Raw genomic sequence first — 17,700 nt, forward strand, 5'->3', positions numbered from 1 at the left:
AGAATATATGAAATGTTCGTTTTGAATGTCATTAAAACAAATCTGCACCACTTAATAACTAAGAACAAAGACAATTACAATCTCAGTTATAATATTGGGTAGGTTATGCCTCATGTAAATGTGGTTTTAATGACCCCATTCAGTCAGGTTGCCAATTTAGGATACGGACAATATGGAAGTTATAGTATCAGTTTCTCATTTAAATACGCTATAGTGTAGAGTGTTGCTATAATGCATTTCTGTCCCACCCTGTGCTCTATAATGTAATAAATGTAAAAAATGTGGTTAGTGTTCCACTGAACCTCTTTTACCTGAATTGGGGGCTACAGGGTGGGGGTGGGGGTGTTGATGAAAGGGGAGAGCATGGAGCCCATAGGTGGGCTTGAAGGTGATTTTTAGGCATATAGTGGGTTTCAAAAAAGAAGCTCCTTTCAATTTCCAAAAAACTGAATCGGTGCCACATTGGTGGACCTGACGTATGTTCACACATTCCAAGCACTCAGTCTTGCCTGATGGTAGCGCATCAAGAACTGAAATACGTACTGACCCGTTTTGCCCATCTGACGCTACAGTATAAAGTCCAATGTATAAGCACAAACATGTGAAACGCGTCAGAACATTTTATTCACTGTTTTGCAATGTGATATATTGTGTTCATAAACTGTAAAATAATTATATGTTGTTTACAGCAGTGATTCCAAACTACTGATTGTAAGCTCTTCGGGGCAGGGTCCTCTTCTCCTCCTCGTCTGTCATTTGCAACCCCTAATAATGTGCAGTGCTGCGTAATATGTTGGCGCAATAAAAATCCTGTTTATATGCCCGTGGCACATTAGTGTGTCGTGAGAGATCATCGGGTGTACCGTGGGAAATGACCCAACACATCCACTTGATGACAGAAGATAGCTAATTCACTTAGTGGTGTGCCGTGCGATTATATGTGCCGTGACTTAAGAAATGGAAAAACTGGTCTACCATTTATTATTAATATTATTATTATTAATAATAATAATAATAATAATAAACAGGATTTATATAGCGCCAACATATTACGCAGTGCTGTACATTAAATAGGGGTAGTAAATGACAGACAGATACAGACAGTGATACAGGAGGAGAGGACCCTGCCCCGAAGAGCTTACAATCTAGTAGGAGGGGGAATTTACATAGGATGGGAGATATGTAGTGGTGGGAAGTAGTGATGGTTTCAAAGGACAGAAGAAGATGGGTAGGCAAGTTTGAATAAATGGGTTTTGAGCGCTGTTTTAAATAAAAAGAAAGTAGAAGCAAGCCGAATAGGACGAGGAAGACCATTCCAGAGAGTTGGGGCAGCTCTAGAGAAGTATTGGAGCTGTACGTGTGAGGAGGTTATGGGTGAAGAAGTCATTAGTAGGTCATTGGAGGAGCAAAGAGAGCGGCAGGGGGAGTATTTTTCTATCAGGTCAGAAATGTAAGTGGGACAATAACTGGGTAGGGATTTGAAGGCAAAGCACAGGAGCTTGAATTTGATTCTAAGGTTTAATGGAAGCCAGTGCTTCCATTTTACAGTTGCTCATTTTAACCCATTTTACCTATCAAAAAAAATAGCTCTAATTTTTTTTCCAACCACATTTTACCTAAGCAGCTCAATGACTGAAATCTTAGAATCAGAAATGTAGGTAATTCTGCATCACAATCACTTTATATATTCATCATTAATAAAGACATGTTACAAGTATATCACGTACTACAGTATATCACCACAAGGTCTATTTTTAGAGTGTGAATCTGACATTCACTGAAACATTTCCTGGTGGAGAATCTTCCAGGTCTATTTGTTTCAATGTCTATAACTAACTGGTTCTCCACCAGGGAATGTTTCCTGCTTTGTAAATAGACCCCAATGATTGGTATTTCAAATTAAGAGATTGATCTTACCAAAATGCCGCCTCCTACAATCCCCAAATAGGTGGTCACTTCGGTGGTCAGTTTTTGTCCGGCATTCTGAGAGGGCTCTGTGCTCCATCCAGGAAAAAACAGAATGGCGTTACAGGTGATGCAGATGATGGAGAGGGGGATGAGGGTGCACCCAACGCATTTGGCACACTTGCCGGTGCACATGGTGAGCAGTGGTGAGTACTGATGGTGTGTTAGAGGATTGGAGTCGGTACAGAGAATACGGGTTTGTCCCTTTTATGTCCCTGATCCACCTGACATATTGCAGTCACAAGATGAGGCCAGCCTGACAGATTGCAGTCACGGGATAGGTGCATGGAGTTTGGACTGAATGACGCTTTGCAAGATATAGAATGAGATTAAGGAAGATATAGGTGCTGATACCCGGTCGCATGATGGCATTATGTCATGTGGACGGTAATGGTAGAAATATGTGCAAAAATGAAATTGTGCAGGGGGAATATAGAGACAATGGTGATGAGTTGAATTATTTAATGAATTCTGTCTTACACAGAACTGCAAAAATGTAAAAAGATAACTGCAGATCCAATTGTGGTGCCAAGCTAGGTGCCGACCAATGATTTCTTTGCAAAATTGGTTTTATTGTGACCATTCCCCTAATACAGTTACAGAGTAGGGTCAACTAGTTGCAAAGAATTACACAGGCTAGAAGCTGGGGTGCTGTGTGTCTCCTGCAGCACAACCTACTGGTCATATCTGGTAAGTCAGTGCGGCCATTTAGGAAACTATTTCTCTATGAGCACTAGATATAAATAGTCAGAACTAGTCAAGGGCCAGTTTTAAAAAATGTCCTCTGTATATGCAAATGCAAAATTGCAAATGAAAATAAAATGTGTGCAAGGGAATAAGACTGCCAATGATAATCTTTTATTCTAAGAAATTGGGATGGTGATTCATTTCTTGGATGTAGATATACTTTATTTGTTTATAAGAAACCCACAGTGCCCTGTGCACCCCTTTACCTTGGTCAGGGGGTTTGACAAGGATGGGGAGGGGATGAAAGCAGTTATGATGCCAGGATGAGCTTTTTCGAGAGAGAACAGGAGAGACCAATAATTATATCTTAGAATTAGGAAAGCAAACTTTATTCCTGTGAATTGTTCAGACAAAATGGCCCTGGGCAAATGTGAAGTAGGGGCCCCAAATACATATCATTCCAGCTCCCTGTAACCCTGACATTCAGTCACTTGTGGCACTGTAAAAAGGGGGTCCCTGGGCAATTGCTCTTTTTGCCCTGCCCTACAACAGGATTACAGTTAGGAAGGACTGGTAACCATTGGCCTAGGAGAGAAAATACAACTACCAAGCCATTTCATGGTTGAGATTTCCATCTGAAGTATGGTCCATTGATTGGTCGTCATTGGAAATGGTTGGTGTTCTAAAAGGATGTGGTATTAAGGTAATTTCCAGGCATAAGTAATATAAGCATTCACTTAGAGATAATGGAGCTACCAGTGTGCGCCATTTTGGTCCCTTGTATATCCAGCAGTGTTTTGAAATTGCTTCTCTTTGCAAACCATACAGAATTAGATTTTATAGACTGAGGGTTTTTAATGATCTGTTTCTCCATTATGTATGCTTTATTTATTGTTCCCATTTAGGTATGGAGCTTTGTGTGTGTTTTTTTATTTTTATTTTTGTGGGTAAATGTATATGCGGGCATTTGAATTTTGTATGTGCAGGGGATTGGTTGTTGAGATCATGTAGAGAACCAATCAAAACCCAATAGAAATCATGTAGACAACCAATCAAAATCCAATAGTCATAATCCTCCCAACTCTTACAAAGCTAAGTTTTACAAAGCCATTTGTGGAAGAGAAACCTCAATGTCTTCCTAAAAGTAGAACAACACAAAGAGCAGTCTGGCTGGGTACCCAACAAACCCATCTTGGTCTACAGACTTGGTAGCCTAGAGCTAAGTTTTCTTCCAGCTTTGGGAACCATATGAGCTCCTTCCAGCATGAAGCCAATGATTAAATGGAGCACCTTTAATCTCTACAGGGACGTGATGGCCAGGGAAATCTTCTAACTCTTTCTTTACTAAAAAACCAGGATCTAGTCAAGTTTTACAAAACTATTTGTCAAAGAGAAACCTCAATGACTTTTCCTAGAGCCGTCAGATGTAAGGAATGTCAATGTGGTATGTACGTATATCCAGCTGAGCAGCTTACCAGCCATAAAATTAGACAACTGGTCACGAGACATTCTTTAGTCTGAACTTTGCTATACGTGAATATATGACTGCTCAGTAATGATCCTGAAAATCTGATAGTAATAGTACCATGGCTGGAAACGTAAGTATCTCTGTTTATTATCTGCAGCTACCTTGAAATTGTGAGTATAAAAACATTTGATGTCCTGTTATCATGGAGTAAAGTTCTGTCTTAGGACTTGGGGTCATTTAAAGTTTGGGACTTTCACAACTGGAAAGGTATGTCTATTCCTTAAGGCCAACCCCACACAAGGCTGTAATGGTACAAGTAGGCAGTGCATAGGGTGGACAGGTTAGAGGGCCCCATCCAGGCTTTAGAAAATCTTCTCTTTTGTCAAACTCTGCACATCTCTCGTCATAGTAAACTAGTAGAATGTGACCAGTATGCAGATCGGGCACTCTGACTTTCCTGAGTAGCAAGTTTTGACATTTCTTCCACTAGGTGGTGCTGTGTTCATTGTTATTCATATTTTTTTTTTTTTCTGAATAAAAACTAACACAGCACTACCTAGTGGAAGAATTTAGAATGACAGCCTTTAATTAACCAATGTATAAGGATGTTCGCTCATGTCAACCTAATACCTTTCAAGTACATTAGGTACATTTGCTCATCTTTAGTTTATTGGCTCATCTCAGTTCACACTAGAAAAAAAACCTCTGGTGGGTCCCTGTCACATACCTTGAAAATGAATGCAGGTACTGTGGGGGGAAATTAAACATTCTCTGGCGCAGAGACTGATGAGACGAATTTTGTGTATTCTCTACATAGCTATAGGTCTTTCAGTAGTGGAATATTTTCATATAATAGAGCGGAGCTGGGTGAAGGCCGTATTTATTTCCTCTCAGTTTTTGAGCAGTGAAAAATGAAACTGACATTGTCAATAATTAGAGGAGAAATGTGGAATCAGTGAATAAATTGGAATAGGCTGATGATGAGAGATTAATCTACATCAGCATGTCCCTCCTTGCACAGGCTCTTTAAGGCTTCTAATTAATTTGAGAAGAAATCTAATGTGGAGATGATCATCACAGGTTTGGTACATTGGTCACAACATTCTCTGTGTTGTTAGCGAATAACATATTCTATCCTGAAGGGATCTCTCTTGGGTTTTCCGACAATTTAAGTGGACCTGTCATCAGATTTATTTTTTAATGTGCATAAGGAATTATTAAATTAGTAGAATTCATCCAGGTTTTTATTACCTTTCACAAGTTTCACTGAACTCCGTCATCTGCTTCTCTAAAAAACAATTCATGTTTGTTAGGCATCATCCAGGATGGCCATCTGAATTTGTGGCCAATGCACCAAGCGTGTGAACATTATCTAAAAATTGGATTCTGGATGTTGATCTTGAATGAGTTGAGTATACTGGACCTTCCCAACTGAACCTTGAATGAGACTACTAGACATTGTCAACGTGACTTTAAATCATACAATAGTCTCTTACTGATATTTGTGTTTGGCACTTGATATTTGAGGATGTGGTTCCTCTAAAGCAGGGGTGTCAAACTCTGGCCCGCAAGGTCCTTTTTTTGGCCCCCCAGGGCATTCTGAAGGTGAATTGCATCTGGCCCGTCAGCTACTACCTATTGCAGAGAGCGATACCACTACTATAATTACCGGCATCGCTGCATGGCCCCTGTTGTTATGTTTCATAGACTCAAGTAATTCCGGAAATTGTAGTCTCGGCATCACTCTTGTCTATGTGACAAATGAGGGATCTCTGCCCCTCCCCGCCCCCCCTCTCACACATCACAGGTGATCGGAAAGGCAAAAGCAAAGCAAAGTAAAAAAGGCAAAGGCAAAAGCCCAGCATGTCTACAGGGATGTTGGGGATGTGTTTCTGTGTGAGAAGACTCCGTGTAACAGTAGAAAGTTCGGAGGGAGGCAGGGAGGGTGGGAGAGCAGTCTGAGGTGAGCACTGCTGGTTAGCAGTTCTTTTTCTTGTGCAGCACGTCATTCTCCTATGACAGGTCACTATAGTATTGTAGTGCAATGTCTGTGCAATGTTCTGCCATTTAATGTCTCCAATCAGTCACTTCTGTGTCATACTCAGTATATATATAAATAAATGTATGTTTAGCATTTTTATTCTTAGTAGATCATTTTGATTTGAGAAACATTTTTTGAGTTTATTATGTCATAAAAATTCTTAGGCCTCTTTCTCTGTTGCGGTGTTGTTCCGGAAGTGTTGAGCGGGAATGTGGTTTCCACGTGGGAAGGTTTTGTATCTGGTGAGAAGGAAAAACTTAAATTTTTTCGGTGGATTTTGGGTTTGGCCCCCCGACTTGGTCTAAGTTTTTGATTTTGGCCCTCTGTGTGTTTCAGTTTGACACTCCTGCTCTAAAATATTGCTGGGATAGGGGTTACTGTAAACAGCGCAATAATAGCAAGAAATTCACTACTTTCTTACCTTCTAGAGCAGGGATCGGCAAACGTTTTGGACTACTAGGCCATTTCAGGAGGTCAAGATGCACACTAGGCTAGAAGAAACAAGGTGTCCAAGGAAAGGTTTTTTCCAACCGTGACTGCAAGCGAGCAGCCTCAGTCTTCTGCTCATCCGCGGTGTAGTCTGTAAGTGCTTGCATCGAAATGCCCCTTGAGATTCAACCGCTTGAAAGTGCTGTTGTTACACACTAAACACAGGGCTTCGTCAGTCCATTCGGGTGTGAAGGCACGAAATTCGAGGTCAACCTTCCGGGGACTGGTAGCTGCCCGTTGCTTCTGCTCTTTAGGCATAGTAATTGGGGTTACTGTGCGGGAATTCAATTATATCTCGGTAACACGTGATAACACGACAATTCAATTAGGCTGGATCCACCAATAAATACCTAGGGGGGGGGGGGGGGCGTTAGGCCAGACTGGAGAACTGGCTAGGCCGTATCTGGCCTAAAGGCCTGAGTTTGCCTACCTCTGTTCTAGAAGATGGACTGAAAGACCAACTTGTGCAATAATGAACTCCTTTCATTAATTTGTTGGAAACTTCTCAGCAGCAGAGTTCATGCAGAAGAGTGAACGAGCATAGTATTGACTTGGCTCCAAGCATCTAGTGATACATTTTATCTCTGTGTGCTTCTGAAATCTACTCTTTGACCCTAGTGTACCATTAGAGGAAAACAACAGGTTTGCTTTGATCTCCCATAAAACCCCAGAAAACGCTTACCTATTTTTGGTTCTATTGCCATCATGTTAAACACTGGGGGCCAGAGGAAATACAAGGCACTTCTGGACAGAACCAGATAAACTGTAAAGCAACCTGGGCCAAATAGGATATCCAGGGGGCCAACAACAACAACAACCTCATGCACTACATCAGAAGCATAAAGCAATTAAGGCAAGAACAAATCTGTGCACTTAACAAGGTAGGATATGGTGTAGGCAGTGGGTGTCCATCAGGTTCATACCGGTGTAGACAATGGCTTCTTTTAAATCTATTAATTAGACAATACATTGTGTATGCATGGAGTATGTTCTTTCTGTGTTTGTATGAGGTTCTCCCTACATCCCAAAAACATACAGGTGCGCTTCCTCCAATGGGCAGTTAATGACATGACTATAGAATATTACTAACATTGACATATAACTGTTCCCTAATACCTGATCTAAAGCTGGAGCTTTAAAGCCGCTCCCAGATCTTCAGCCCTGGCTTCAGAGCTGTTTCAGGACCCCCAGTTCTAGCTTCTAAGCTACTCCAAGATTTCCAGCTTCAGCAACAGTCAAGAGATGCTTGGAGAATCTCCAGGGGGTCTTGGAAAATTTCTGGAATATGTGTCCTCGAGAAGTCCTGGAGTCAATGGTCTAGGGGAAGCTTTGGAACAAGGGTTCTGGAAAGTCCTAGAGTTGAGGAGGAAGCTGTGGTGCTAGTACTGGGGTCTTGGAGCAGCTCTAAAACTTGAGATTCGGCCATAAAGATGCTTCAAAGTTGAAGATGGGAGCCTCAGGAGCAGCTTACAAGCCTTGATTTTGGGACCTTGGTGGTGCTGGGGTCTTGAAGCAGCTCTGAAGTTTAAGATGAGAGTTTCTGTAACCAAACCTGTGGTCTATGAGCAACCTAATGATGTAGAGCTCTGGGATTTGGGGTGATTATGAGGCAGTTTTATTTATTATTATTTTGAAAAATGCAATAGGATTATTGAAACTCAAGTGAAAAGATACAAAGGCAGGAACAAGGTGGGGTCCAGAGTGAAGCGACCCATAAAAATACCAACAGTGGAGTAACTTTAACCAGATTTTTTTACATTTCTACATATCAGTTTATTAACAACTTGACATCAATACAAATTTTAAAAATGGGAATAGAAAAATAGGAATAAATACAAATCTAGGATGTTTCCCAGAATCCTTTCTGTACAGAGACTAGTCAGGGTGAGCGTTGTCCTTTCATTTTGTCTCAGTGTGAACGGATCCCCTTCTTATTTCTTCTTCAGTTCACATGCGGGGTTATCAGGTGCACAATAAGAATGGCATCAGGTGATCAAGTCCAAAGGATCAAAGGAGCCAGCCTTTGTGGTGGGGGGAATTATGGAAGATAGGAAGAGGAACTTCTTCTGAAGGGTCAGCCAGTAAATTAAAACATTTCAATCTGAACAAGAAAAAAAATTACACATTTTATATGAAATATGTATAATAAAAAAAAATAAATTACATTTATCATATTTATGTTCACAAATACCATATATTTATTCTCAAAGACAGGTAGTGTCATTGTGGAGCTGCAGAGAGTCTAAGACTTTATTTATCTGTCTATTTTTCCCCAGAGAAACCCTTGAAATAATTAATCAATCTTAGGAAATCCCTAATAAAATACATTTTGGGGGGAAATTTGGGAAACTCTAAAAAAAAAAACTCCTAAAATAATGGCTAGTGGAACAAAAATTCCCCTCTATGTGTGGTAGTTGGAATAACACCGTTATAGACCCCCAAAAAGTCATTACATTGATGCAGTTAGTGCTAACAAGGAGCGTTGGCCCCAGAACTATGCAGGAATCATAAAAGGGGAGGTCAATCAGCCACAGCTTGAGGAACTCTGAACAATCTTTGGAAAAACCCTAGGGTTCTTTGGAGATCTGATCGAGAATGGTTGCTGTGTTGGGTGCCTGGGACTTAATTTATGTGTCTGCCAAGTGTTGTAGGCTCTTGAGCCCCTGGTATTAAAAGACTTAAAAAGAAGATCTGATACGTATCATATATGCAGCTGTTTTTTCACAATACATTGTAATTGTGATACATTGGGCCTGATTTTTTAAAGCTCCCCAAGGCTGGAGTAGATACACATTCCCCAATGAAGCTGGGTTATCGAGCAAACCTGGAATAGATTTTTTAAAAGTAATTTGATATTTGTTAGCAAATGTTTTCAGTCCTGGACCAGATCTATTCCAGGTTTGTTGGATCACCCAGCTTTACTCATGAAAATGTATCCTCTCCAGTCCTGGAGAGCTTTAATAAATCAGGCCCATTGTGTCTGATTCTTTAGAGCTCTCCAAGGCTAGAACCTGGATGATTTGGCAAACCTGGTATGGATCCTGTTCAAAAGCAAAAACTTTTATCATCTACTAGAAAATGTAATAATAGTAAATCTATTCCATGTTTGCTGGATCGCCCAGTTTTCTCTTTGATAGTCTATCTTCTCCATTCTTGGAAGGCTTTAATAAATCAGACCTATTGCATTATATTTTGGTATTACATTATGCTATTTATTTTATAAGTTGTTTTATTGAGTTTTGTTCGTGCATTAACTTGTTCATTTATTTATGTTATGGTATATATGTTCAGTTACGTTATGTTGCGTTATCATATCATTTTTACATTTTTATTATCTGTATTATTATTATTATCTAACATCCACTAGGGACAATTTCTGTTGGAGCCAATTAACCTAACTGCATGTTTTTGGTGTGGGGGAAACCAGAATAACTGGAGGAACCTATTGGAAAGCAGGGAGAACATGCAAACTGGTACCTCAGTACTTCAATATGAAGTGCTAGTTTTTGTGCCACGATTATAATTTTTGATTTATGAATCCTGGGTTTTGAGTCATTTGGCAGTGGTAATACTGTGTGTGGATACATGTAGAGCAGACTGGAAGCTGAGAGGCTCATTTCACACCTAATCTGGAATGGTATTAACTATTCTAATCACCCAGTAAATGGCAACTTGTTGCAGCTAAAGAGGTTCTCAAGGCAATGGCAACTGAAGTAAACCCCGATAACTTCGTGGTCTGCCATTGTTGGCCTATCTTAGAGAAGGTTAGTTCTTTGGCTGTGGGCTAAACCAATGCCTTTAATGCTTAGTAGATCTTGAATCATATAAAAATTTCAGGACACGTGCTTGTCTCTAGCAGAAATGGAAGCCAGTTGTTTTTTTATAATTAAAGCTAGGCAGCCACTATTTTCCTATAACAGTGACAGCCTACGGGTCACAGTTCCTTTAATTACCAGTAGTTTCCATACCTGAGTTAGCGGTTAATCCAAGTCATTTTTCCCCCGGCAGGTTCCGCAGAGACAACCAAAGAGTCCATTCACCATCTGGATGGAACAGAGGATAAGCGAGATGCAGGTGGAAGCCAGCATTATGGAGAATAGGATGATATTAAACTCCACCACTCCCTGGGGGTAGATGCAGGTGTTCCAAAATTCTTTGTTGAACAAGTAGTTGTCTTTGCTACAAAATAAGAAGATATAATCAAAAACAAATATTTTTACCATGCCTTACAGAATGAGCTTCTTTCTAAAAATTGTGGATCTAAAGACATGGTGTGGAGTCCCAACCTTTCTAACCCAAAGTAGAATCTTCTTCTTGTTTAGTATTTAAAGGTTCACTTAAAACAGCTTAGCAGGGGCATTGCTTAGCTTGGACAACCAGGGTACATGCTCCAGATCTTCCACATAGTCTGCATTGCAGTACCTTGACCCAAAATGCCGGTCTGTTATAAGCACAAAGGTACCCACACACCATTCGTGTGTGTAACAAAAAAGGTTCCAGGCTGTTGCCCAGCCTGATGATGCTGGCCAGGTCTTTACTGTTGTCCCTAACAGTTTGTTTTGGCAGTATTGGGTACCCCCAACCACTACCAAACACCCATGACTGAAGAGTAGTTAAAAAAGCTTGCTCTTCAAGTCATATTTAATATGGCCTAAAATGAAAAGTAACAAGGCTTTCTTTTTTTCCACCTACAGGAACTTGTGACAAGCTTCAACTCAATCCATGAGCCTCCATTTCTGCAAATTTTAAAACTAAGTTTCACCTCCAACGTTCCCTTGACATTGAAATGTTAAATTCCAGAACTTCATTGGGCAGAGGAAACCACTGAACTTGACAGTTGGTGACCCATGGCAAGGCTTATTACAGCCTTGGGCTAAAAGTCAATGTATAGTTAAGCCTTGGATCCAAGGGACTCCGAAAAATAGACAGAATTCATTTAAAGATTAATAAAAGTACTAAAAGTGACCATGAGGCAAAGCACTGCTACTGGTAATGTTACCCAAAGGTGTTTTAGACCACAGAAGGGGGTGGAAGGACTTTTCATTTACTAATTCCTGAGTTGATTGGAAATAATTGCCAGCTCTTACTTAAAATCTTCTAGCTCGGAGTCGAAGGGTCTTCCCCATTTCGTCTGCGTAAGGTTTAGAAGAGGATGATATTGGCATACTGGTCCTTTTGCCATGCCCACGATGGATACTACAAAACCGTACAGCGACCCAACCACGCCAATAGCAGCAAAGATGATTGACAGGAACATCTAGGGAAGAGAAGGTTTACCAATGTCATGACCAATGGAAATCTTAATTATAAAAAGACTTTAATGTTGAATTTCAGACAGTTTTTGGATAGTAATGAAACAAGTAAGGAAGGGTTAGAACTTCTCCTATGTGTGGTCAGTGGGACTGTAATGGGACAAAATCTCCCCAAAACAGCACTAAAAACCTTTTCCCTATTTACCAGTAGAGTTATAAAATCCAAAATATTGTAGAATAATGTAACAAGTATAATATCAAACTTTGCTATGTATGTAAAAAAAATTACTGCTTACTAGTATAACATAAAATAAAATGTAAGTTTGTATACTACAACTTAATATGCAATTCTCTGTAAAATACCATATTATAGAATTCTGTAAAATAGTATGTTATGGCATAATATAATATCAAATATTATTATATGGAATAATATGTTAGTATAGCATCACGTAAACTTGTGCAATATAAAATACCATAAATGATTATAGTACAGCACAATATACCAAATATTGTGATACAATACAGAATGCAGTAAGCTAGTATAGCATAGCTTAATAAAGAATAATCTAACATAGAATACTCTAAACTAGTTAGCATAGAATACTATAATATACCAAAATACAATACAGAATAATAAAAGATAGTAAAGCAAAGCTTAATATGCCATGTAAAATATAATATGTGTTGATAACATAAGTGTAGCATAAAATATATTATACAAAACCATAAATAATTATGCTATAGCACAAGATACCATAACATAGTATGATATAATACAGAATGCTGTAAACTAGTATAGCATTGCATACTATATTATTCCATAATACAATATAGAATTATATAACATAGTAAAGCAAAGCAAAATACACCATAAAAAATGCTGGTAAAATGTAACATAAAATATCTTTGGCCTTTTAGGTAAAAGACCAATCAGCCGCAACATTGTGAAAATGTGTCTGTTAGCTATCTTGCCTGAAACTACTAAATTGACCAAAGTGGCACAAAACATTTTCTGAAAGCATTTTCTGATCTGCTACCTTGTTCTAGGTCAAAGACACAGAAAGATTATATACTAAAAATAAGTATTTTAGAAATGGGATCAGCAATGCACTCATGCATTTTTCCCTCTGCCCAATGTTTAATTTTTACATAAAGCTAGGAGAATCAAAAATGTGCTTTGAATAGATTTCAAAGAAATGGGGATCATTCAGCTGGAGTGATAAGCTCCACCTCTGAGGAGCTGCCATTATATATATCATATGCAAGCTCCACCCCCCAGGAGCCATATTACATATCATATCTATTCAAGTGAGACAATTTAGTTACACTCTCTTTGCGGTACAGTAGGGGGAGCCAAGGCAGAGATAAAGAAGGTTTTAATGACCCATGTACAGTCAGGTGGTTTACCCTGCTTTTTCCATAATTGCAAGTAAGATAAGATAATTTTAGAGCAGATGGTCAAGGGACTTTTTTAATATCACATAGAATGACAAATGTGTTTTATTGATTGCAAAACAAACAGGACTATGGTCAGATGCTTCAGACTTCCCTTCTATCTGACTTTTGTGTTCTAGAAACTTATTCTGAGTTACTGATTCAGAACCTGCTGGTAACTCACCCAATGGGTGACGCACCCATTCCCAATTCAGCTGCCCTGCTTTTTGATTGGTTGCTTTGGCTTATTACCTTAAAAATGTTATCAATCCACTTAGCGCTAATTTAAAGCTGAACCCCAGGCAGCTATAAAAGTCATTAATAATTGTATTAGGACATTTTTTTTTTAAATGCAAACTGTGAAAATTCCTGAATTTGAAAATGTCAGCAAAGCTTTGGCTGGGGGAGGGAAAATCAGCTCAAGGAGCCCTTGAATTGTGGTGTAGTGCTCATGTGCCAACAAGGAACATGCTGATGGAAGGGGAGAAAAGAGTGGTGGAGAGACAGAGACCTTCCCCGCCAAATAGGGGCAGATTGATCATGTGAAAAAGTAAGTACACCCTCAAACTTTACCAACGTTTCCGATCCATGGAATTAGAATCAGGTGTTTCTGATTGGGTGACAATGATTAGCACCTCCATAAGGAGTATGAAGAGTGAATCTGTCTTATTTACCACTCAGCTATGGAGGATCGGGGGTTCTCTTTGTTTTTCATGTATGTGGTGTCATCATACCAAGACTAAAGGGGCTTCAGAAAGAAAGTTGTGGAAGCTTTTAAATCCGGCAAGGGATTTCAAAAGATTTCCAAATTATTAGAAATGATTTATTCAACTGTAATGAAAAAATCTTCAAGTGACCTAGAAAAATAATAGATAATTGTCCAGGGCTGGCAAACTGAGCCCAAGAGAATTTACTCCAATACCCTTCCAAAAACCCCATAATTATATTGCAGGATTTGCAAACAACTCTGGCAACAGTTTGTGTCAAAGTGCATGCATCTACAATCAAGAAGAGAACGGCACGATTTAACTTTCATGGAATGTGTAGCTGGATGGCTGTTCAAAAAGAACAAGCATGACTACAATTTCCCATGGAATGTAAATGCAAAGACCGGGCCCTCTGGATCAATAATTCAAACATAGGAGTGTCTGTCCACAGTATCAGTAGACATATTTGGTGCAACGAAAAGAGGAAAAATGATATAAACTGTGAAACTTAGTGGTGGAAATGTTATGATTAGTTGCTGCTTTGCTGCTTTTGCTGCTCAATTATAAATTAGGATGATCTCAAAGGTATCACTACAAAAATTGTGAAGAAATTTTCAGAAAATTTAGGTAAATTTTCGCCATTTAGTAAAAATGCATCCAAGCATTTTCCTCCTCATTCTGATGTGGAGGATAAGACTGAGCGTGTCATATCAGCTATCAGAGTCCAGCTTTTTGTAAGTTACAACCAATCAGGAACCTACCCCACAGCGATTGTTGCAGCATCCCTCCCGTCCTGTGGCTTGGATGTGGATGGCTGGAATCAGGACCTGGGGAAAAAATAAAATAATAATTAGGATTGCCAATATGTTATTTATTTTCTTTGTATAAAGGGTACCCGCCCTGCCCTCTCCTGTCTTACTCCCTTCAATTATAAACTAGTAATGATCACAGATTGCCACTTTTCTGTTTTCCATTTTTTGCAAATCTATCCGCCATTTTTTTTAATGCTATACTATACTTATATACTTTTTTATAAGGCGGTAATTTGATCACCTTATCGTATTTACCCTGAACTGTAGATTGAAAAATCCATGTCCCTTAAAATGGGCAATCGCCAAAATTTTAAAACAAACTCCAGGATCCTCATTGCAGCTTATGCCATTCTTCACTTTCAAAATGGCGACCACTATCTGGTAAGAATTTGGCTGATTGACACTTGATAATTATGGTGAATGGAACAGTAAAATACAAAAATGCTGGTTTTTGGTTTCATTTGGTCCTAGTGAGATCCAATTGGGTTTAAGTAACACTGTAGTGAATTTTGTTCACAAAGGAAGCCCATATAGATGAGCCCATTGAAAGCCAACCAGTGATAGTATACTAATATATCTAAAAGATTAAATTGCTGAAGGACACCCCCTTTTAAATAATTCTCAATATACATTTCCAACCCATAGATGACAGTATAATTTATACCAGTAATCCGCCGCCAATGACGCCGCCCAGGTACAGAACTTCTGGAGTCATCTGTTCCCCTGGGTTCTGTATAGGATTTGTCTCCCATCCTGGGAAAAGCATGATCACATTGCAGACAATGGAGATCACAACCATGGGGTAGAGGGCGATCCCGATGAACCTGGAGCATTTTCCCGTACACATGGCGAATGATGGGTGATCCAAATGCCGAAATCTGAAATGATGGAAGGAGAGGAGACTGTGAAGAGTAAATGGATGTAGTCCTTTATATTCTCACACCAGTCCCTGCCCACTGGTAATAAAGATTTACAGGACAGTGAAGTTTGGACTGCAAAGAGAGATTACTCCAATCTGTCATCTGTACAATTTTCCATGCAGTAGAATGACATAATGACATCCTGTGACAACATGTGGCATGATAACCCAGAAAATGTCAAGGTTTAAAAGGAAAAAATGCATAAACTGCCATAACCCTATAGCTAAAAAAAGTAAAAATAAAAAAAATAAATAAATTGATAAACCTCTAGCTGTGTACCCCTTCAAGCTTACCCCTTTATCGAGCTTTAACAGTCGTAATCGCTGTTGTGGCAGAAATCTGGGGAAATACAGCAGCAATGGGGACAAACCCGCACCGATTGGTGCCATGTTTAATGGGTATTTCCACACTAAGGGCTAATTCACATAGATGTTCATATTGTAGTGAGGTTATCACTTACCAGGCACCCAATGTTAACCATTAGGCATCCAGGAGCGATGACCGGCAGTTAGGATAGCTGTTTTGGGGATTTAGAAAAGCCTAAAAAATGCTACAAGGTATAAAAAGTAACTGCTCCTCGCCAATCAGCCTTTGGCACCCACTGAGTGCAGTGATAGGGAAATTTTGGGTGTTTAAATGCCACTAACTTCTAGCAGCAGGATGGCTTTTCAAAAAGAACAAGCACAACTACAGTTTTCCATGGATTGTATATGCAAAGACCAGACCCTCTGGAACAATGCTTTAAAAATAGAAGTGTTTGTTCACGGTATCAGTAGACATATTTGATGCAGAGAAAGGAGGAAAAATTATACAAACTGTGAAACATAGTGGTGGAAATGTTATGCTTAGTTGTTGCTTTGCTGCTTTAGGCTCTGGGGAGTTTTACAATCAATAAGTCAACTATAAATCAAGATGATCTCAAAGTTGTTATCACAGCAAAAATTGTGAAGAAATTTTCAGAAAATTTAGGTAAATTTTCGTCATGAAGCAAAAATGTGTTCAAGCATTTTCCTGAGGGAGGGATAAGAATGAGAGTGTCATATTCTCAGAGGCAGAACAATCAGATTCTGATTGGACAGCATCCTCCACCATGGCTCCTACAAAAGTCTAGATTCTGCTTGCAGTGTCCAGCACAATGTCCACATTTATGGCAGTCCAGCAATAACCACACCACTTCATAGACACCAGGAAACAAGCAGGCTGAATAAGCCCTTTCCGAGGCTGTTGGTAACACTGCCAAGTATTGTTTGTCTGTTTCAGCTCAAATGTGTTTCTACAGGTCACCTTGTCATTACGTGTGGCATGGTCACCAGATATAATATAAAGAGAGAGGACTTCAACAGATATGACTATTCTGTACATTTTTGGCCATTACCTTACTCTGATGACGTCCTAAACCGAATGGAATAAGCAAGACTTCCAAATGATCATCAGTCATGGTGGAATGCTATTTGGACTTAATAATTCCTGTGCATGGTAGAGTTTATTTTGAAAGGCAGGACTCCGCTATCTACTCGCGTTGCTTTTGCGATCTACGGGTAGATTGCGATCCACCTGTTGGACACCCCTGCTTCAGAGATGGAGAAATAGACATCAAACGACAATTCAGGCCAGTGGCATTGGAGATCATAGGATGGCATTTTCCAGTGGTGTGGTTCTAGAACTTTGGCAGCAGTCCATATCTCCAAATATACAAAGTGTCTAAACTCTTGGTGGAGAGTTATTGAAGAGGTTGGACAACACTAAAGCTTCACCAAAATCCCCTCCACTCCCCATCCAATTACCAATCAAATGGTGTTCCATTACACTGGGGTTGAAAAATTCCCCAATCCTGCCTACCAATAGGTATCTTTTTTTTTTACAAGAAAGTACAATCAGAGAGATGACAATATCTGTACCGAAAGATGACTGATTGTCTAATG

At 39.4% G+C, this 17,700-nt stretch overlaps 1 protein-coding gene across 1 annotated transcript; it reads right to left on the reverse strand.

Moving 5' to 3' along the window:
* Positions 1-8,254: 8,254 nt before the first annotated feature.
* LOC140322793 (transmembrane 4 L6 family member 5-like) lies at positions 8,255-15,772 on the reverse strand. The gene is made up of 5 exons (XM_072399399.1): positions 15,523-15,772; positions 14,808-14,873; positions 11,738-11,907; positions 10,619-10,829; positions 8,255-8,751 (listed from the first exon to the last, which is right to left on the reverse strand). Exons 1-4 carry the CDS (start codon positions 15,703-15,705, stop codon positions 10,631-10,633), a joined length of 618 nt encoding a protein of 205 aa, XP_072255500.1. The 5' UTR covers positions 15,706-15,772; the 3' UTR covers positions 8,255-8,751; positions 10,619-10,630.
* Positions 15,773-17,700: the final 1,928 nt, after the last annotated feature.

This window comes from Pyxicephalus adspersus, chromosome 2, assembly GCF_032062135.1.
Source record: "Pyxicephalus adspersus chromosome 2, UCB_Pads_2.0, whole genome shotgun sequence".
Classification (NCBI taxonomy): domain Eukaryota; kingdom Metazoa; phylum Chordata; class Amphibia; order Anura; family Pyxicephalidae; genus Pyxicephalus; species Pyxicephalus adspersus.

Excerpts from the sequence above, each read along its gene's own strand:
- LOC140322793 (XM_072399399.1), bottom strand. The coding sequence starts at position 15,705 with ATGTGTACGGGAAAATGCTCCAGGTTCATCGGGATCGCCCTCTACCCC. Across the intron at positions 14,874-15,522 it reads TCATTGGCGGCGGATTACTG|GTCCTGATTCCAGCCATCCA; the intron begins GTATAAATTATA and ends TTTTTTCCCCAG. Across the intron at positions 11,908-14,807 it reads GCTGCAACAATCGCTGTGGG|ATGTTCCTGTCAATCATCTT; the intron begins GTAGGTTCCTGA and ends TCTCTTCCCTAG.